This window comes from Amblyomma maculatum, chromosome 5 (assembly GCF_055883805.1).
Source record: "Amblyomma maculatum isolate TAMU_Amacu chromosome 5, ASM5588380v1, whole genome shotgun sequence".
NCBI lineage: Eukaryota > Metazoa > Arthropoda > Arachnida > Ixodida > Ixodidae > Amblyomma > Amblyomma maculatum.
In genome coordinates, this window is record NC_139348.1 from 160,049,565 (window position 1) to 160,072,151 (window position 22,587).

The 22,587-nt window shown below is 45.6% G+C and overlaps 2 protein-coding genes across 2 annotated transcripts in view; one reads left to right on the top strand and one right to left on the bottom strand.

Annotated features, from left to right (window-relative positions):
* Positions 1-3,358, bottom strand: part of LOC146190118 (uncharacterized) — a 46,952-nt gene extending 43,594 nt beyond the window's left edge. The window contains exon 1 of the mRNA XM_084603383.1: positions 3,227-3,358. Within this exon, the coding sequence (XP_084459509.1) occupies positions 3,227-3,266 (40 nt within the window). The 5' untranslated portion in view covers positions 3,267-3,358. The remainder of the gene's footprint in view (positions 1-3,226) is intronic.
* A 14,404-nt stretch (positions 3,359-17,762) lies between these two features.
* Positions 17,763-22,587, top strand: part of LOC146190119 (uncharacterized) — a 72,569-nt gene continuing 67,744 nt past the window's right edge. Inside the window, exons 1-3 of the mRNA XM_084605420.1 lie at positions 17,763-17,849; positions 19,171-19,235; positions 21,964-22,109. Coding sequence (XP_084461546.1) covers positions 17,763-17,849; positions 19,171-19,235; positions 21,964-22,109 — 298 coding nt within the window. The remainder of the gene's footprint in view (positions 17,850-19,170; positions 19,236-21,963; positions 22,110-22,587) is intronic.

Genomic DNA, 22,587 nt, shown 5'->3' on the forward strand with positions numbered 1-22,587 from the left:
CCTTGAGACAGTCATGGTGTCATTATTTTCTTCTTTGGCGTATGTTCATAAAGGTGAAGGAAATTACTAAAGAGAAATTCAAAAGCTTATGAGTAAGAAAAAAAGTATACCTAAAAGACGAGAAGAAAAAAAGTTTTAAATAAATCTAGGTACTGAATGTGAAATATAAATCAAACACAAAAGTTTGGTACCGACAAGGTTTGCGGCTTGCGGAGCCGTAACGTGGTCTCTGTGTTCTTAGATGATTGAAGGATGACTAGTATTTTGTTGAAAATAACGTGGATGTTGATCAGGGAATGGTCGGAAGTCGTGACAAAAAATAATAATAATAAAAGAACTGGCTGACTTCCACGTAGTGTGAACGTGTGGCTGAGTTTTTAAGATCAATGCTTAGCGTTCGCGCGTTCTGATGGTCTATAGCATGTAGGACTTCCTAAGTTCTCTTTGTTCACTGTGATGTGTGAGGGAATCCGGACTGTAGAAGAATGACAGAAATATGTTCGAAACTGTTCAGTGGCAGACGCTGGTGTTTGGAAAGGCACAAATCGGCTAAGGATGATGCATGGGCTTTGTGATTGTTAAAGCGGAAGCGAAATGATGTCTTTGTCTGACCGATGCATACTCCTGCCCGCAAACCTCACAGTGCAGATTATAAAAAACATTGCTTGAGTCGCAGTCTAGGTTCTAATTTATGTAAAACACGAACGTCTCGGACTTTGACTTTACTAGTTTGGTGTCCAATAGCTTGCGGACAGACACTGCAGCGAGATTTCCCGCATGGATGACGCCCAATCCGACCGACAGTCCTTTTGGTTTTAGCATTCAAAAGTAGGTCTCTCAAGTTTCTGTCCCGGTGATAGAAAACCAGTGGTGGCTACTTGAATAATGATGACAACCGAGAACTCTGTCTTATTATGTTAAAAAAATGACGGCTTAGTAAGTTGTTCACTCCGGGAGCTGTCGAGGAATAGGAAACGATTAGGTTTGCCTTTGTACTACCGTCCTCTTCTAGGATAGAGGCACGGTCAAGGTTACGGGTGTGTCATCGACTATCTCTTCCTGGTATTTTTGTCGTGACAGTGTGGCATTGAGCATATCATTCGGTACCTGGGCTCCTGGGAGCACGGGATACTTGTTTGGCAGTGCTTCGGGTGACTGCTGTGAAAATGAAGATACTGCTGTCTTTCCGCGGGTTTTTTGTATAGCGTAGTCGCGAGGAAGTTACCCGCTACTGATATCTCCACGTCGAGAAAGTTCATCCTTGAATCAGGAATATAACGGGTAAATTTGATGGAAGTATGCAGGGAAATAAAGTCCGCAATAAAATCCCAGAAGCTTGCTTTGTCATGTTGCCACACAAGAAAAAAGAATATATATATTTCTCAATCTGCCCTGAAGAAGGACGGTCCACCGTCCGAAACTGTTGGAAAAAATAAAATAGATAATCGGGAAAGTTGTGTGACGTCCTGTTTGAATTTAACGCTGGCCCAACCGTGCGTATATATATATACGCACGGTTGCTCAGAAACACGTGCAATGACTCTGCACTGACCTAAGCTTTTTTTAGCGGCCTTGTATACGATGCATATGGCGGTGGCCTGCGCGATCTCCAACTTCTGCTGTAGATATATTCTCTGCAACTTCGGGGCGAAGCTCGTTTAACCAAGTTAATTTCCAAAATACAAAATACCCACCCGTGTCAGCCAACGGTAGCGTTGGCTCAGCAGCGATCGCCTGTATGGCTCGAGTTGCGTCAGCAAAGTTTTGTAGCATTTTCGCCACACAGGGTTCAGGTTTGACTGGTTTCTTTGGAACGCCAGTAACCATTCCCGAAGGCTACATGCTCTACCGGACGGCCGGGCTCTTGGCGTCTGCTTGTGCTTCGGCGGTGACCTGGAGCCTGTTTTAACGGCAGCGCCACTCCGCGTTAAAACCGCCGCGCCGCTTCCGCAGCATGGCGAATCCGGAAAGTTTGGCAACTGATCTTAGTTCTATTAGCGTTGGTACGTCTCTCGTGCAGCTCATCGTTTCGATTCCCGGTAAACCCATGTAAGCAATATTTTCTTTTCAGCTCATTTAAATTCCTTTCATTATATAAACCTCCCACATTGCTATTAGGCGGAATCTAAATATTTTAGTTGTTCCAGAATTTAGATGGTCTGTTTAGATATTCGCTTCGTGGCATGGACAGACAGACTGGCAGAGCAAGGAAACATTGGTGTCGCTAATCATTGGTCGGCTGGAATTATTAGTGGAATTCGCCAAGTTGCAGTAGATTTGTAATAAAGGATTAATTACTGACTAATCGACCCAAGCAAAACGTTTCCTTAACGACGACGTCTCTGCGAAAGCTGTACAGCTGTCCTTTGCAGCCGCATGGCTGCCCTTGGGAGGATGTCAATGAGAAATTACTCTCTTATTATAGAATAGTTCTTTATTAAAACTTGCCTCTGCACGGCTGGCATCTATAGCGATGCGTCGCGGTGCAAATTGAGTGGAAAGGGGGAATAGACCGCAGTCTGTGCATAAGATCTCGGCTTCGTATTATCATATTTGACAGCAGTGGCATAGCCAGAAACATTTAGGCGGGCGGGGACGGGGTGTTATACGCCACCGGCTAAAAAGTATGGGGGAAATAACAACAGAAAATGCCAAAATAATGAGGGCACATGCCCCTCGAAAACTTTTTCGGGGTGTTTTAACACCGCCCCCCCCCCCCCTCTCTCTCTCTCCCGGCTACGCCTCTGTTTAACAATACTCTTCGCAAAGCAGTGGTTTCGGCAAAATGACAACCACGAGTGGAGTAGCCCAGTGGTCGTCAGAAATAGAAAAGCTGTAGGACGTTTGTCGAGTCACCTTCCGGATGGTTGAAGTGTTCATATAACCAGAGCGTTTCCCGCTGTCAGTGCTTCTTGCATTGATTTTTAATATATCTTGGGACGGCTAACCAGCCCTTTTTCTCCTGAACTACTGACAATGCATCCGTTGGCTTGAGCTGCCGCTATAACTTAATCCTGACAGCCTTGCAAAGTGAATTCTTTCTTTCGGGGATTTTACGCGTATTGAAATACTTGACTGTAAAGTAAGAACGCTGAGCAACCTAACTCTTTTCTGAATTAGCACGAAACCGCGAAAATCGTGGGGTGTATATCAGTTCATGACTAGGCTAACGGCCTGTGCCTACGCGTAGTAATAAGTAATAAATTTAGATGTGGTATAGCCTTACCGAAGACGCATCCGAAGACTAAAAGCCACAGAGCCAGCATGCCTCGATTTACTTCCAATGCCTGCGAACAGTGTATTTCGAGTGCGTTCGTTATCGCCTTTCTTAAATAATTCAAGTGTCCAATAAACTCATTATGTTGACAACAGGCCTTCGTACAAACTTTACAAGCGCTAGAGTCCGCACACAAACGACGTCATCTAATCAAACATCTAAAATCATAAGACCTGTTCTCGGGATTCGGGATAAGGCTACTAAAGTAACGAGCATTTGCGGTCACGGAGGCCTGTATCATCACTTTCTTTATATTTGTGCAAAGGTAAAGCAATGCACTTTTGCCTATTTATGCATTCTGAACCCCTGCCCTTTCTTTTCCCGCAGGGCATAAGCCTTTGGAGATTAAGTAGTTTCTCACCACATAAAAATGCAATTCATTTCATCTCAGTTGTTCAGAGAACCACACGCTGCTGTGTTGGACTAAACGAACTTTCCTCCTCATGTACGTCACAGTACGACCAATCGTATAAAATTAAATATTAACCGCCATCTAGCAATTTGCGAAAGTAAACATCCCGTGCTGTTACTTCAGTGATGGCACACTCCGGAAAACGTATTCCTTTTTGTACAAAAGAGATACGAGATGCCTTTATGCATTGTAATTTTTACAGATCTTTAGCGACCAACGTTTGACGCTGTGTTCATTCAGCATGCAGTACGTCCATCGCACATCAGATAGCGTCCCACTTTTCCTACCATCTCATACTGAACAGTAATTTCTCTATTAAAGACCTAATCGGCGCTTTTCTCTCATGCTATAATAATGAATAAGACAATAAAGAGAAAACCCTCTAGTGGTGAGTAAGTCACATCAGTACAAGTCGCACATGCGTCATTTCCTAGTTAGTATTTATCTCGCATCGCCGCCACGTACGGCAATTTTATTAAGCGCTAACTTCATTTTATTGCCCTAGGTCACTGCACCAATGGACACTGCGAACGCAAAACAATTTGAGTGAAATGAGGAAAATACATTTCTGCTCCACATAAATAAACTTCTCTTACTCCCACGCGCACAATAATTATGGTAAGGATTATTCCTAATAGGTTACCGCATTTTCAGTTGGCTATGTGCTGCTGTTTCATAGCGAACACGTTTGTCCACATCCCATGGAAACTCGCGCGAAATGGCTTTTCACGTAACGACGCCACGTCTGGCTCATAATGCGCTTGACAGTGATAAGGGCAAGTTTTGCCCTACTACGGTGTGCGCACAAATGCCAGGACCTTTATTAGGACGTCATGAAGAATGCGAAAACCTGCAAACAGAATTTTTCCTGGCTTTGCGGCAAGCCGCAGTCGGATGCTATTTGTGAGAGCGTGTAATGCCATCAGCACGCCCATCACAAATGATGAAAAGCTTAACTTGGAATGCCGCCAGCTCCGCGAAGCGTTGTCGGCGCCTGCTGAACAAGTGTTCTTAGTATACTTTCGGCGGCTCACGATAACGCAGAAGGCTTTTTTTCCGAAGCATAATGACTCTGCGATGCCCTTTTATATGCTATCGACCACGCTCTTGGTACATTTCATCTAAAACGTCCATGCCATTAACCTAAAACTCAACCGCTGCGAAGTTTCTGCATTACCACATTGCGATTCGTATGAGTAAACGTTGCGCTGGGGAAACAAGGGACAACAAAAAAAAGACGCAAGCAAAGACCAAAGCGTCAAGGCTTTTAAAAAAATTAGGTCCGCGCTAAACAATGAGCCTTTGCTCAGCAGTGACTTGAAAGGGCAGGTAGCACCAGGTGCCTGCACACCACCCATGAAGTCTAAGATGGGCATGGTAATTGTTGGACCTACGAAACAGCACTGACAGACGGCGCGGAGAGAATGCATGCGCTTCTCTCCCGTACCATCTGCCAGCGCTGTTTTGTCAGTGGTCCAACATGAACCAACCAGCACAACTCAGCCCTCTTCTTGAACAGGAACTGCCATTTCAACTATTTGGAATACTAAATTCCTAACTATATATAGAGAAATAACATAACAAGCCTAAGTGGAATATCTTCCTCTGAAACCTTGAAAACTTTTGTAAACATGTTAAAAAAGCGTTTTTATAGGGTAAGGCTTTAAGTAAACGTTTCGTGTGTTGCATCCTACGTAGCGCGAAAGTTTGTCATATCGATGCCTTTGTGTAGAGTTGATAATTCCGGCTGTTGCGAGAGAGCGCATTGGGCTCGTTGCACAGAAAAGCCGTCGCCAACGGCCACAACTCTCTGGGGAGACTTGGCGTCGCACCAGATGTTCCCCAAAAATAATCGCTGATATCTTAGCAAACCTACGACCCAGCCGTTCTTTGTGCATAATTCATGGCAGTGTCATAATATTTTGATTTCCATTTAGCATCCGTCGACTAGGCAACTTGGAGACTAGTTTGCGATGGGAATTCGAACCAACCACATCTGTACCTCCAATGGACCATTCATTGCAAGCGCAAGTTCACATCAAGACGTGCGTCGGATACCGCGTTTTCCTTTCAACAAAACGAGGGTAAACAAACAATCTAAAGAATGCGGAATCAAAAAGCGGTGTTGAAGCTATTATCGAGCCTATTCATGTAGGCAAAGCTCGAATGTCCTCCTGATTTCTTAATGTAAATGATATACAGTTCGTCGCAGGCTGGATTAAAACAGCAAATCAAAGAACAGCACGAAAATATCAGAAGTTAGAAAGGCCCTTATAATCGCTTAAGAGCAATAAGAAAGTCTTTTAGGCTGGTTGAACTGTATTGTTTATTTGACAAAAGCACGCCCATCATACAGGTGCAGGCATCGTCTTCGCGCCCGTACTTTGCCATAGAGGCGGCAGAAACGCTATACGAGGAGAACTAAGGTATGTTTCTAACGTGTCCGGCATAATGTAGTCAGTCCGTCCAATGCCGATGATTTACCAGAATCAAAGTCGCCTATGGCTTTGTAGAATTAGGTAACAAAAAATGGTTGTTCCAAAATGTATCTTATCTCATCACCCACTTTCGTCAGTAAGGTTATATATTGTTACGTCAATTACGCTGCGCCCCCCGGTGTTGCGCATGTGAAAGAGGTGGACGAAGTGGAAGTGGGTGCGAGTAGGCTCGTTCGGGGACAAGCTTTACTGAGACTGTGCTTGATACTTACTGTGCGTAGCTTTGATGCATTCCCCGTATATTTTGTAAATATTAAACCCATTTCCCCGTAACAATTTATTCTGCCTACAACGGGGCATCGTTTCAGTCTGATGGGCAAAGATCCCACAGTATTATAGTAAGAAACATTTCCAATATCCATAGCATTACTCATGTTAAATGTGACTATAATCATATCATGCTGCGCGTTCCTCTTTACAAGGCCAAGAGCACGCTTAGCAGGCCAGCTTTGTTTAATAAAAGCTTACAAAGCCAACTAGCGCCCGCTTTAAGAAACGTTTTTAATAAAGCCTATGACATGAAACTCCTTCCACCTTCATTTTTATTCTCACATACAGTATTGTTACTTAAACCAGAGGATCCAGCCATGCTAAGGCAAGTCAAATTCTATCGACGATTTCCCTAACATAAGATGATTATAAAATTTAAACCAAGTCTTTGCAAGAAGGCTTCATTCATAGTTCGATTAGAGATATTTGGGTCAGTCATTAGACCTGCGGCGTTAGAGGGCGCAGTATCGTTCAAACACACAGAAGTCGCGAAGTGATCAAGAAGTGTGTGCTGTTATGCAAACCCGTGTTGCATAATGCAAGTGGATTCATAAAAGGCGTTTGGCCATTTCCTTCACAATATTCTTCTCTTCGATATAGCATTCACAATGGAGTGAAATTGGCTTATGCTGGATGTACACATTCTGAACAAAATGTTTTTTTATTTTTTGTAATTAGTTCACAGGAAGGGAAAGGCGCAGTATCTGTCACACTTGCTCTGTGGACACCTGAACCGCACCCTAAGGGAAGGGAGGAAGGTGGAAGTGAAAGTGAAAATAGGGAAAGAGGAGTCGTAGTGGAGGGCTACGGCGTAATTTCGACCACCTGGGGGTCTTTAACGTGCGCTGACATCGCTCAGCACATGGACGCCTCTTCGTTTCGCCTCCATCGAAACGCAGCCGCCGATGTCGGGTTCGAACCCGGGTACTCCGGCTCAGTAGTCGGGCGTCTTACCACTGCACCACCACGGCGGGGCAACCACCTCCGCTGCCTCGTGCGGACAGAAGGGAACATATAAAGTTCGGTTTGTGGGGTTTAACGTCCCAAAGCGACTCAGGCTAACTCCCGTGATAGGGCTGGGACAGGTGGGTCACTGCCGCTTGCAGCGGGGGCTGGCCTGTTCGAATTTTTAGCTGTTGTAGGCTGTCATTGCGCCCGCCACCTCTTCGGTGGTGGGCGACGGCTGTTGCTGCGGCGCGCGTCTTTCTCTCCCTCTTCTTTGTCTTTCTTCCCTATTTTCTCTTCTGTCTGCACGAGGCAGCGGAGGTGGCTCAGCTACAGAGCCAGTGCATTATCTTTTCCTTCTTCCTATACAGCCACAACAACCTGCCCCAGCCCCTTCAGGGGAGACCTAGAGAGCTCCTTATTACAGGGATGCACGAAGTACTCGGAAAAGCGTTTGACAACTGCGTCGTAGGAGGTTAACGCGGCAGCGTCGAGTGAAAAAGTGTAGCAGCGAGCGAGCTTCCGGGCCCACACAGTACACAAGCATTCGTACTTGCATGTCTTGCGGAGCGTTCCGTAGTCCAGAGACAGCGGCGTAGTCGTCGAAGCAAGACTTCCATGAAGACCAACTTGCAGGGTTGTAGAAGTGGAACGCGTCTGGCGGTTGCAGAGTGAGGCCTAGCCATTGGGCCTGCTGCGCGCTTTCGTTCGGAAGCATCTTTTTGCCGCTGACGGTCGTTGAGAGCTGTTTTAAGGCGAGTTTTTCATGCTGCTGTCACTTCTGACACCATGTTGTGTGGGCGTTCCCGTGCTGTCTTGCCGGGAGGCCAAAAGAGAGAGCCAAGCAACCTCGCACTCCAGAACCAAACACAAACTGATTTATTACAATCCCCCCCCCCCCCCTGGCTGCGCTTCAGCTTAGAGGGCGCCACTATTAAGTTCACAGGTAGCGGTTATGGCATAATAGAGTTCCTACAGGAAATATACCGGGATAACAACGCAGAAATTACATGGGGAGGGATAAGAAGTATGGAAGATGTCATGCAAAGGATTAGGACAATGCTGTCCTCTATCACCGCTGCTGTTCATGCTTTATATGATAAACCTGGAACGGAGGATACAAGACAGTAACCTGGGTTTTAACCTGTCATATAGATTAGGTGGAAAGGCGGTAGAGCAGCGCCTCCCCGGTTTGTATGCAGACGATATTGTGCTGCTAGCTGAGAATCTGGAAGAATTGCAAACTCTAATTAAGTATTGCGGAGACGAAGGAGACGCTCCGGGCTTCAGTTTTAGCGCAGTTAAATCGAGTCTGATGATTTTCAACGGCTCAACTGATCAGGGTCTTAAAATACAAGGGCATGAAATACACAGAGTAGCAGAATATAAATATCTGGGGGTATGGGTAAACTAAGGATTGGCATACATTGGAAAGCATGAGCAATCACTTAATGCCAAAGGGCGAAGAAATGCCGGGATAATGAAGCATAGGGCATTGTGGGGATACAACAGGTATGCAGTTTTGAGGGGTATTTTGAAAGGAATTATGGTGCCCGGACTTGCTTTGGGAAATGCGGTTTTGTGCCTAAAATCAGAGGTACAGTCAACATTAGAAATAAATCAGAGAGCCGTCGGACGATTAGCACCAGGTGCCCACGGCAAAACCACAAATGAGGCTGTACAGGGAGATATGGGCTGGGCATCTTTCGAAGTATGGGAAGCTTGTGCCACAACCGGTCACACACTGAACACGCATAGCCAAACGCATTGTCAGTAAAGCGTCTATTAAATTCACTGGTTGCCGCTTCAAACTCCTGCACTAGCCTTGCATGTTCTTCACGCCGTTGTGCCAGAACACCTTCATCGGTTTCAGCTCGGGTAGCTAGAGTGAGAGATTTCTCCCGTGCTTTCTCCAAGCGTTTATCTCGTTGTTCGGGTGTCTCTTCAGCACGCCGTTTTCTTTTCTGTTCATTGTACTTCTCTCGATACACACGTTCCTCCTCTAGTCGCTGTTGTCGCTCTTCTGGTGTTTCTTGGGCACTTCGTTGTCGTCTGCTAGCGTTCCATTGCTCCGAACTGGTAGTGCTGCTAGTAGATGCACGTTCCAAACTATCGGACAAATTCGCACCTTCCTCTCCTGCTTCTGTCGTCGATTCTGCTACCGAAGACATTGACCGCCTTTTCTGCCTAGCTGCTTCTTGCGCTCGTCGCTTGCAAAGCCGTTCTTCTGTTTAGCTTCTGTTTTAACTTCTCGCTCTTCTTCTGTCTCTGTGGCTCGCTTTTGCTTCCTCTTTGCAGCCTGCCTAAGCGCTTTGACTCTAGGCGGCATCTCATGGCTTGACGAGAGGAGCGGAGTCAGGCCGTAACTGCCGCCACGCAAGGCGACGGTGAGCCCCCGCTCTTACACAGAAGGCATGACGTCACGCAGCGCGCAGCGCCACTGGTGAGAGGAGCAGAAGTCAGGCGGTAACTGCCACCACGCAAGGCGACGGCGCGAGTTGAGCCCCCACTCTTACACAGATGGTATGACGTCACACAGCCAGGTCACGCTAAAGGTCAAGCGTGGCTGCCACCGCCGCGCCTTTTGACGGGCTGAGGGGGTAGCTAAAGTGGTATTGCTTCGCAATAAAAGAAATTTAACAATGAAGATGACGCATGTGTTGTATGTGGTAATTCCAGTGAAACAATTGACCATATTATACTCGAATGTAATGGTATCCATCCGGAAGTTCATGCAGGCGCAGTCACTGTTCCTGAAGCTCTGGGGTTTAGAGATACCAGTGGCCGGGTGAATAAATCGGTGGTGGAAACTAGCAAAAAACAACTGGAAGATTGGTGGCTTAAAAGCAGAGAAGTGACATAATGTTAGTAATGTAGAAAAGAAAATTTAATAAATCGAATGATGGTTTAGTTAACCAATTGAAATCAATAATTAAGATATAGGGAGAAAACTGAGCATGATAGCTACTGCTACCACCCCGTTTCAAAGGGGACGCTCCTATATTTCATCCATCCATCCATCCAGGTTAAATTGAATACCCACGTAAAGCAACAATGACGCCTAATTTGCCCGAAATCATGACGCCATTATTTTAGCCAACTTCATTCTTCTGCCACTTTTCAATGCGTCTTCTCACGGTGCACAATAATGTACGTGCCTACAAGTATGGTGTCTGAAAGGTTAAATATTGCACGTTAGCTTAGGATCTGCACATATTTTAGACTTAATCCTGCTCTTGAATATTGCGAGTCGGCCAGAATAACAACTGATATTTCCGCAGATGTCACCACCACATCCCATCCTGGCTGCTGAATCACAACTTATACCTCAGCTGGCGATTCTCAGCCGCAACCACGGCATGCTGCATATTCAGAGTTCGTGGTAACTGGTAAATGTCAAGTTCACTAAATTATTCTGGAAATATTCAATCAGTGATCAGCCGATAATAAGGTGCCGTTTTATCGTTTACAAGCAAGCACCAATGACGAAACCATGCGGTTACTAACACTCATTTGCACCTTAAGAGTTCAATATCGACATGCAGAAAGTACCATCGATGGAATATTTAACCCTACCTATCGTGACATTTAAAACAAACACAGTAAACTCTACATGGTTCTCCTTAATATCGAGCTTGGTGTATCACCCGGAAATCTCATTGTGATTTTTATGCTATAATATTTATGGATATCATACTTTTATAATTTATTATCGTTTTTTGTGAGCTGAACACGCAGATCGTAGACAATTTGCACACAATTAAGGAGGCGGTAAAGAAATTTTGCTACCGAGGAAACAAGAAGTAAGCAATATGCATCTAAAGCTTTTTCCGCCTTTATGCAAAGAAAGACTTAAGTCAATTGTAGATCTCCTGAAGCTCTCCATCTCTTCATTAAAGCTATTTCAGGCGCAGGTCATAAAGTATTAAACTAAACCATTATTACCGCGCTTCCATGGTCATCAAAGTATTTACTGATACCACCACGACCTTCATATGGCTCAAAAGAAACATTCACAAAATTCAATATAGAATGTACATCTGCGACCACTCAATCGTGCTTATCTCATACATCAGGCAATGCTTCTGTTCTTCTGTCATCTATGAACTCGTTCTGCCAAGATTAGGGCATTGTGCACATGCAAATGTTGACACAACGTCTACTCAACAAGCACCTTATTGTATACTATAGGATGGTAGCTCCCCTTCACCACCACTGCATATCCTTTCCCACCCTCGCATTGGCCGGCAGAACCGCTAGCGACTAGCGTGACGCCCCTTACCTCTGCCACGGGTAGATATCGAGTTCAGCATCATGTGAGAATAAACCACTTTGTTTTGTCCCTCAATGGCAAAACATTCGTCCACGCAATGACGCCTATAGTGGACCATTTTTGTGCTGACTTCGCTGTGCGCAGCCACGCTCGAGGCAGGCATCCTTTGTTTGATTAGGCAGGACGCCATTTGTCGTTCAGAATTAGCGGGAATGAAGAGGCGGATGTAGTGAAGTAATCTGTACAGTGTTTTGATTTTCTCTGGAGTAGTGTGCTTTTTCTTATTTAGAGATTTCTGTCTATAATTTTTACTTTTATATTTCTGAACATTACCGTGACTTGTTGAAGATAGCATGATGGTTGTCGGCGTGACGAGCCTTTATGATTGGTATGTTTACGCGTACTAGGCAGTATAGTCGCGCGATGATTGCTGTGCCCCTTCAAGCCAGCCGCAGTTTTTGAGCAGTTTTTAGCCGCAGTTTTTAGTCTTGAAAGCGGCCTCACTCATGAGAAAGAAGACCGAAATGTTTTCGGCATTATCCTGTAAGCTCGGTTCGGTGGCTGCGTCAACTAAGTCGCAGCATAAATGACAGTATCCCCTCCCCAGATAAATACAGATGTCTCTTTTTTTTTCTGGCGACACGGACGCAAAAACAGTCCACGAGTTTTTGCGAAGCCTAGAGGGCTGTCAGACGGCACCGGAGTCTCCAGACGACGTGGTGCTAGAAAAAGTGCTGCCTGCAGCACTCGTCGAGAGGGCGGCACGACGGAGACTCTGCCGACCGACCTTCAAGTTGATGGCACACTTATCTTTTCTTTGCTGAATTCTGTCCAATCGATTACGAGTTCTGGATGCTTAAAGGGCTCGAATTAGCCATCCGACATCCAGAAGAGAGCCTGCTTGAGTACATACACGCAATTCACAATCTCTGCTATAGGGCAGGTCCCACAAGAACCGACCATTATCAGGTCACGTGTGTGATCATGACGTGCCATCCGCGCTGTCAGTCGTTTTGTAGGGAGGTGGTTCTGCAAACATCGAGGTCCTAGCATAGGATGCAAAGGTAGCACAGATGGATTTGCTCTTTATAATTGTACTACCAACCCCCCCCCCCCCCCCCCTCTCCCGCCAATGAATCGCAAGACCCGCAATGTTCCGTGGGCCAGGGGCTCAGACGTAATGACGGTAGAGCAAAAATGGCCTGCGGAATGAAACGACATTCCTCGTGCTTTTCACCCCAGCACGTTCGAGCAATGATGTCGTGGTTTGCTACAGGCCTTATAGCGAGCTGCAGCCGAACACACGCGCAGAGAGGTGGAAGACGTGCCCAACTGCTTCGTGGAACGTAGGATTTTTCAATCGCTCGGCACGTGGGACGCAAATATCAAGCAAGATGAGTGCAGGGAAACGCGGAACATCGGCGGTAATAAGTGATATTAGGGGCCTGTATCCGTCAGCGGAAGATTTTCGCAGGGTCCATGGCGTAAATTGGGAAGGCAAGGACCACGCCGCGTCGCCGACCGGCCGCACAGGCTGCGAAGAGGCCTTAGTACATCTCGGCCGTAGAACGCCAGGTGAGTTGTCGCGCTCAAGCGCTTTTATGTTTGTTCAGTTAGTTCAGTGCCAAAACTACTCTACATTCGTTGACACGCGGCTCAACATTACCACTGGCCGGTGACGACGTATTCGAAGCTTGAAGGCATCCGTTTGAGCTTAGCAGCCGGGATGGCAAAAGAACAGGGAGCAGTGCGTCTGGTGTTGCGTTTCGACTAATGAAAGCGGTGTATCGCTTCGCATATATGCCTGGCTTGGCCTTTCCAGTCATTCTGGGAAAGGTTACTTGTTTCTGATGACCTGAATTCATGTCTGTAAATTCATTTGTACTTAATAAATCCCGTAATAGTTGAATGAGACAGAAATAGTTCAGGATACTTGTTTTATAAGCCAATACTTATATTCACTTGGCGGACAGGGTTCTCTCAATGCGAAAATTATACAGTCCACAGCCATTAAGCAATTTACGAAATATGGAAAGGAAAAAGCTTGTCACATTACAAGGGTGGGCTTTTTTACGCATGTACGTAATATTTCATTTGAATGAGCGAAATATATTCTAAGGTATCACGGGTTAAAAACGCATAGCATGAGCCGTGATCGAAAGGCCTCGTTGGCTTCTGTACAGATGGAAGCGAACTTTTAAAGCTGTATGCTGCTCACTTAGAGCAAGAATAACAACATCATGACGAATATTTGGTTTGGCCTCTTACCTTTTCTATTCGTCAACGTTCCGAGAGTCGCCTTGACGTAAAACCTGACCTTCTCATCCTGAATGTTTTTTAAACACTGTCAAATGCATGAACCTTAATAGCGAAGATGTTATTTTTAGCCCTTCTCAGTTTGAAGCAATGAAAAGCATTGTCTTGCTAGGTTTCAAAGACTGACGTGTGCATATTCGTAAGCAAGTTAAAAGTATATCGTCACGTAGTGGTGACAAGACTGCTGGTGACAAGTGCGGAGGCCTGAAATTCACTGGAATAAACTGTTCATTGAGTGACTTGCACCCGTAGAAGAACTAAGCAATCGGCGGCGGCAATAGCAGCACGTGTGCTCGGCAGTCGTCGATCTATGAATGCCCGTCGCACCCGTCAACGCTCAATTTAAAGGCGGTGAAGAAACAGCTAGCTAAAGCTGCAAATAGTGACAAGAATAACCTGGAACAATCGTAAAAATACACGCCAGTGGCTGAAATCTTCGAAATACGTCTCGGCGCATCTCTCGCGGCAAAGGAAATGATAAAGCTGCATATCGCGTCAACGAGCATGAAAAAAAAAAGAGAAAAAATACAGGCTTGGTCTGGGCTCTAGAATCACAGGGATAAGAGACTTTCGAATAAGAATAAGTAAAGATTTTAATATTTCGCCGTAATATTCATTACCGACAAGAACAAAAAACTGGGAGCGTCGATTTTCATGACCCACTATAAAAACTATGCCGTAAAATGAATATGATTTAAAAATGCACTACGCTAAAAAAAAATAAAGACGACGACGACGAAACACTTAAAGAACTGGACAAGCGCAGACTCACAACTAAGTTTATCCGAACAAACAGACGAGATATATATACAGCGAAACAAACAGATGCACCTACGCGGAACCGCCAGGTTGTCAAAAAAAAATTGTTTTAAGTTTTATCAAGGTATAAAGTTTTTTTGATGTTTCGTCGTCGTCTTTTTCAACGCAGTGCATTTTTTCAACCATGTCTAATTACCAACTCGCCGAACTTTCTACCTTACTGCGTAAAATTAACACCAATAGGAAACGATCACTCGAGCGGTACTGCGTCTGTTTTCCTTTTTTGTTCGTCTGTACTTTTTTTTACAGGGTGTCTGTTACGCTAAGAAGCTTCCAAAGTATGGTGTGAGTCATAATGATTGGTGCCTGTTCTAAAGTATGGCCCTTCATATAAAAGGAAGCGTTTATTCATAGTCTCAGCGATAGGACATAGCGCGAAAGCAAGAACGTAGTTGTCACCTGTAGAGTTTATGCCCAAAATAATCGGCTGGCGCTACAGAGTGCTAAAAATTAATGCTAATTCGAATAAGTCCAACACACCGTGGGTAATTTTAAATTCTATCACCCACCCAGCAGGGCAAAAGGGGATATTCTGTCAAAAGACTTATTCCTAATCGCATCTCATTCGACGGATAAATTTAACAGACATTTTTTGCTCCATAGCTCTGAGCCGGATCCCTAAGGCGCATAGCGCGGAGGCGTATTGCCGTTCCTCGAAAACTGCAGCAACAGAAGTGCCGGGTGCGTCACTCGAAAATAAAACTCTTTTACAATGCCACATAACCGGGTCCACTGAGGGTAGCAAAAGTTGTGCCAGTATACAAAAATAAAATCCTGCTAATCTAAGCAATTAGTGACCAATTTCTATATTAAGCTGCTTTAAACACACTTTTCGAGAAGCTGCTTGTCTAGTGTATTAAGAACTTTTTAAGAATTATGCAATTCTTGGCACTGAAAAACAAGGCATTCAGGAGTCAAGGTTTACTACGACTGCAATCTTGCCCCTATTCGAAGTCGTTAACGACGCACTTGATAGAAATTTTGTAGCAGTAGGCGTAGCCTTAGAAATTTAAAAAGCATTACACAGTCTGAACAACAAAATTATGTCCAAAAAGCTTCGAAGACTTGGTTTTGGTGATTTAGTCTTGCAGTTCCTGAAATGTTATTACGCGATCATCCCCACTGGGTCCAAATTTGAAAATGTGTCTGAAGTTTAACAACGCTGCCATAGGTATTGCGCAAGACACGGTTGACAGACCTACTTTATTTTTTTTTCTTTTGCGTGAACGACCTTCTTGTAAATGAACAAAAATCATATGTCATTATTTATACGGATGACTCTGCTATGACAGCTACCGCCAAAACTATAGAAGATGCTGCAATCGTATTTAAACACAAGCTTGGCTACATTGAAACCTTGTTCTACTCTAGCCATCCATTCGCTAAAAACATTATATTTCAGCTTGTTTCAGTCGCAGCTGCCACACTGCATTGAGATCTAGGGCTTACCTACCAATCCTATATTGCTCCTGTGGTAAAACTGCAAAAATGGCTCCTTGATCAACTTCGTAGCAAATAGAGCTACGTCGCGGCCTTTATTTACACAAACTAAGGCTATACTACTAACTAACCTAAGATTCTATGTTTAGTCATTTTTGTAAATAACGTTATTTGAAATCATATCACCTTCCCTTCAGTTCCATAAAGGTCCCCTCCGCCCGGTTCTCATTCAGGCGCACATGAAGAGTGCTTACTTCCAAAATCGAACAATCATTACGGCTTCGCTGTCTTTTTTTTTTTTTTTTTTTTTTGAGCTGTCAAAATTTTGAGTGCTATTTAATGGTCACTCTTATCTTCTCCTAACACATTTAAAAAGCACTAAAGATTTTTTTTTTCTTTTTACGAAAATGCCTCAATAAAGCGACTCTATTTATATCCTCTACCTGTGGCATAGCATATTAATGTTATTATATTGAACGTGACAATATTATTGTAGGATTACATTTCTTTTATCCTTGGCCATATTTTTATATGAAAGAGTTTCAGTTTGTATATTGTCGCTTTGTATTGTTGTTTCCTTTCTCACTGAATCATCGGTAGGTTGACATATTCATTTTGGAATCCATGACTAGCCTCTGGCTAGAATTCTTTGAGTGCATTTATGTAATCACAATGTACAATACATACATACAATTTATGTATGTGGTCGCTGAGGGTAACAAACTGGATTCCAAGGGAAGGAAAGCGTAGCAGAGGGCGGCAGAAAGTTAGGTGGGCGGATGAGATTAAGAAGTTCGCAGGGGTCAAGTGGAAGCAGCTAGCACAGAACCGCGTAAATTGGAGAAATATGGGAGAGGCCCTGGCCCTGCAGTGGGTATGATCAGGCTGATGATGATGATGATGATGATGATGATGTAATCACATGTGTGCATTGTAAAAATTAATAAATAATAAGGAGCTCTCCTCAAATATTTGAAAGAGATGCTTCGATCAAGACAAAGCATCACGAAAGCTAAAAAAAAAATAATCTTTCTTACCACGATGCAGTTACATTTCTGCCAAAATATTATGTGATTGTTTTTGTCGCAACAATGTGTGTAACAGAACACGGGTAGTGCGCTAAGTGTGGCCCACAACAATGCTCATTAATCAATCCCAAATACCCAAGATGCATGACAAACTTAGCAATGACTCACCTTCTACGCAACCACGTTTCTAGCGAACAATAGTCCATTCGCTCAAGACATCAGAGGGTATCTGCTAAAACATGAAAAAACCTAAAATCACGGAAAATTGGTTTCCTGATTTTATAAAGTCCAGGAGTGAGCCATGGTGTTATCGCTATGTCCAGGCAATATATGAAGCAGGATTTCTCGGAGAAATACCTCCTACCGTCATATGCCGGATTTATGTCGGTTTCAGTGCTGAGAAGTCCCACAGTAAGTGGGTGTCAGCTTCAATATTTTGGCAATTACACATCGGACATCCTTGGTGGGAATTTCAATTTCGAAAATGAGACAACAACCGAATGACGGTAGGAGTGAGGTCAACCCCAACTCGGATCCTCCGAAGCGCAACATCCTCTGCACAGGCGAGACCGTGAGGGAGGGTTACCACACACGTTGGTATAAGAGAGGGATAGGACTGCGTCGATATAGCAACCAAAATTCGCCCTCGATGAATCGGTAGCGCTACTATTCCGAATTTTACTACCTAGCTGTGGTGTTCTTACAGCGACTGCCAGTTAGGAATCTAACATAACTAAACTGTCACGTTCGGTTACAGTATTCATTGACGCTTATGGAAACGCAGCTCGTTCTTTAAAGCAGCTGCCAAAGACAGACTTATGACCTTCCGCCAGGCGCTTGGAAATTACGTTCGCCTATCCTCAAAGACTGCTTCCAGCGTGGAGGCACGTCCTTTATGACCCTGCGTTCTGAATTTTGCCTTCAGCTTCGTACGCTTTCTCCTTTTAGGGCGTGCACTCCGACTGCAGCAACCTACCTAGCGCTCGCCCTGGTAAGCGCGTAATTTTGTTCTTCTAGACGCAGCCAAATGCGCAGAGCATTTAAGACAGCGGCTCAACACACTAATGTGCAGTTGCAGTCGATGAGGATGCTCGAATCGGTCGTGCACCTCGCCGTGCATCTAATCTGAGCTGCCGGTCATGCAAACACTGCCGGTTGTTGACAACATTACGTTACTAAACGACTGTTAATTGTCAGACACAGCAACCTACCAGTGACAGTCCTCTGCAGCCGCTTCCAACACTGCTCGAGTAGATGATGCGTCTCTGTGATTTTGAAACTTCAGTGACGTAAGAAGTAAGACGTGGCATAAAAGCTGCTGCCTCATTCGATTTATGTTTTTAAGCAAGCAGAAGTCAAATACTTCAGGAATTATTTCATAGGGTCCAAAATTTATGCAAGCTTCATTACATTATTTTTGTGTTCGTTCATTAATCCATGTAGAGAAAAAAGTAACGTTGATCAAGCTTGCATGCATATAGGGATTCAGGTTAGGAGTGGCTTTCCAAATCTTGCTCTGTCATGAAACTTCCGGGCTACAAAGCGTTCCTACCACCGAGATACGACGCCGGTACCGTCACGGGTGCGTTCACTGCAACGCTGGTGCAGCGCAATGTCACTGCAATACAGCACAATATTGACAGCTCCAAGGAAAACTACATTCTGCTCGAGATAGTGCCAAAAAGTCGAGATAACAAAAATCTCTTTATTCTGAATCTATTCCGGAGCTACTGGTCAGAAGCCTAAGGTTGGCATCCAAAGCGCAGCTTCTATTTGTCGGAGACTTCAATGCCCCGCATCCGGAATGGGGATACGTTAAAGCCAGCCAAAAAGGAAACATAGTATGGCAAGCGATACATAACATGGGTCTTTCCGTGTTAAATAACCCACAGGAATGCACGAGGCTAGGCAATAGCATCAGCGTCGACACGTCACCGGACCTTACTAGGAATATAATGTGAGCCGAATGGCTAAACACAGGTCACGCACTAGGTAGTGACCACTATATCTTTGCCACCACCTTCGAATCGGCTAAGGCAGACACATATTACGGATTGGGATAAATTCAGAGACCTAAGAGAGCAAACAGCCGAAACAGAAATCGCGAATCTCGATGATTGGATCGAGTCACTTAAAAAGGATATTAATCAAACCACATCGGAGGTGCCGATAGAACAGGAAGGCCAAATCTCCGACTCACCGCTACTCCATATGTGGGAAGCCCACCTCAGCCTGCAAAAGAGACTGAGGAAGCACAAACACCTAAGATCGCTGAGGAAACGTATAGCGAAACTACGTGTGCGTGGGAGAACTTCCAATCAAGGAGGTGCAGTCAATAAGGATCTTAGGGCTGTATCTACAAGCTAACAGGCAAAACAAAGAAACCCTGCAAAAGCTGAAAACATCAGTTAATATGTCAAATAGGCTAATCAGAAGAATTGCCAACCGTAGGAGAGGAGTCAAAGAAAAAGACCTCTGTAGGATAGTGCAGGCATTTGTCCTGAACAGGATGGTGTATGCGCTACCATACCTAAACCTAGATTCTGCGGAGAAAGGCAAAGCCGAGACAATAATTAGGCAAGCATACAAAGCAGCACTGGGGCTGCCGAACTACACATCGACAGAAAGACCCATGGGACTGGGAATACATAATACACTAGAGGAGCTCAAGGAGGCTCACCTCACAATGCAAAAAGAACGGCTTAAGCGCACTAAGGTAGGCAGAGCCATACTGGAGCGCCTAGGTATAGGCGTGGAACTTCCACCCGAGGACACGAAAACACAGCTACCCAAACTCCTTCGCAAGCGACTGACAATCAAACTACTATCAAAGAATATGCACCCTTCTTACCACGAAAGAAGGAGGAAAGCTAGGGCAATAGCTCTACACGAAAAATACGCAATGAGCAAAGGAGCTGTCTATGTTGAAGCGGCAGAATACGCAACAAGAGGAGCGTTCGCACTGGCGGTGGTGGACGTGCACGGGCGCTGCAGGCATCAGGGTCGATAGTGACAAAATCTTCGGAAACCGCGGAAGAGGCAGCTGTGGCACTAGCCATAGCTAGCACCGACGCGGATACAATCTTCTCCGATTCTAAATTTGCTGTCCGTAGCTCTGCGGGGGCAGAATTTTAACTGCAGCGCAGAAAATACTGAAACTGACTAGGCAATCATACAGAGAAATTGAGGTGATATGGGTGCCGGCTAACTCCGGGAATCCGGGAAATGAGGCGGCCCACAACATGGCTCGAGGTTTCGTCAACCGAGTCGGTGGGTCCTTCGTATCTATGGGTCACTCCAAGGAGGAGCTGGCATCTTTTCACGATATCACAAGTCATTACAGATTGGAACGGCGCAAATTTCCACCACCTGACAAAACGTTGGATAAGGCACAGGAGGCCGCTTGGAGGAGACTCCAGACGAGATCCTTTCTTAGCCCTTACCTATCAGCAAAAATGTACCCGGATGACTTTAACCCCGCGTGCAGGTTCTGTGGCGAACCAGCCACGTATGATCACGTACTATGGCAATGTAAAGAAAAACCTCCACCGGAAGATATAGTACAAATTCCTTCTTTTGAGCGATGGGAGGCCGTTCTGGTCAACTCGGAACCGGCCATTCAAGCCTTGGCCACCGAGTGGGCCACTAAGGTCACCGCCAGCCATGGACTGGAGGCCATCTAGAGCGGGCCATCTGCATCTGCATTTTGACGAAATAAATGTTTTCCAATCCAAAATCTGACTTCGCCCACGTTGCGGAACCATTGACGAGCCTCATGAGAAATGACACCTCCTTTGTTTGGACTCAAGAATAAGAGGCGGCTTTCTCATTGCTCTGCCAGCGCCTTCGGACTTCTCCCGTTCTTGCGCACTTTGACAAACAGGCTGGTACTGAGATCCACACCGACGCCAGCAACATCGGTATTGGCGCTGTCCTTGTGCAACACCAAGAGGGCATTGAGAGGGTTATAGTCTATGCTAGCCGAACACTCTCGTGCGGAACGAAATTGCTCAATGACCGAAAAGAAATGCCTTGCTGTTCTGTGGGCCACCATGAAGTTTCACCCTTACCTCTACGGCCACCCCTTCAAAGTTGTAACGGATCAATCCTGCCTTTGCTGGCTCGCTAATTTACGAGACCCGTCTGGACGTTTGGCTCGTTGGAGCCTTCGACTCCAGCAATACGATATTACCGTCGTGTACAAGTTAACACGAAGACGCCAACACGCTGTCGCGTGCACCACTCCACACTACAGAACCAGAACTTGATGACGACAGCGGCTTTCTCGGTACCCTGCACACATCGGACATAATGTCTCGGCAGCGGGCTGACACGAACATCCGACCTCTGATTGATCACATTGAAGGTCGCGCCACACTTCTACCTCGACACTTCTCTCGACGTCTTGGCTCTCTCTGTTTGCGCCAGGGTATCTTCTGGTGATCCCAGACGATCTTCGCGCCGCATTCCCCTAGCATGCCACGATGAACTCACTTCTGGCCACTTGAGTTTTTCCCGAACGCTTGCCAGGGTACGAAACATGTACTACTAGCCCGGGCTATCAGCCGATGTCAAACACTACGTCAAAAGCTGCCATGAATTCCAGCGCCGGAAGACGCCACCGTGAAAGCCAGCAGTGTTTCTCCTGGCCGTCCTGGTACCCGGTGCTCCGTTTGATCAAATAGGGATGGACCTCCTCTGGCCGGCAACAAGTGGATCATAGTCGCTACTGGCAATTTGACTCGCTACGCCGAGACAAAAGCAATTCCCCGTGGCACAGCTTCAGAAGTTGCTCAGTTCTTCATGCAGAAGGTCGCCTTGCGACCCCTTGGTACGTTATTATTGACAGAAGGACGGCGTTTACAGCTCAATTACTCGACCAGATATTTCAGCTGAGCTATACTGGGCCACCGCAAGACCACAGCGCACCACCCACAAAGCACCGGACTAACTGAACGAATAAACACGCTATTGCGAACATGCTCTCAATATATGTGGATGTCCAGCACAAGACCTAGAATGAGGTGCTACCGTACGTAACATTGGCGTACAACACGGCCCTCCAGGAAACTATGCGCTTCAGTTCGTTTCGCCTCGTGTATGGACGTGAAGTCCAGACCATGCTTGATGCCATGCTGCCGCGCCCCGTTGAGGACGACCAGCTCTCACCAGACGCCGAAGAGATCGCCCAACACGCTGAAGAAGCCCGTCAATTGGCCCGCTTGCACATTGGCCAACAGCAGGGCACTGATGCCCGCCGCTACAACCTTCGCCACCGACAAGTCGACTACAATCCCGGGGATTAAGTA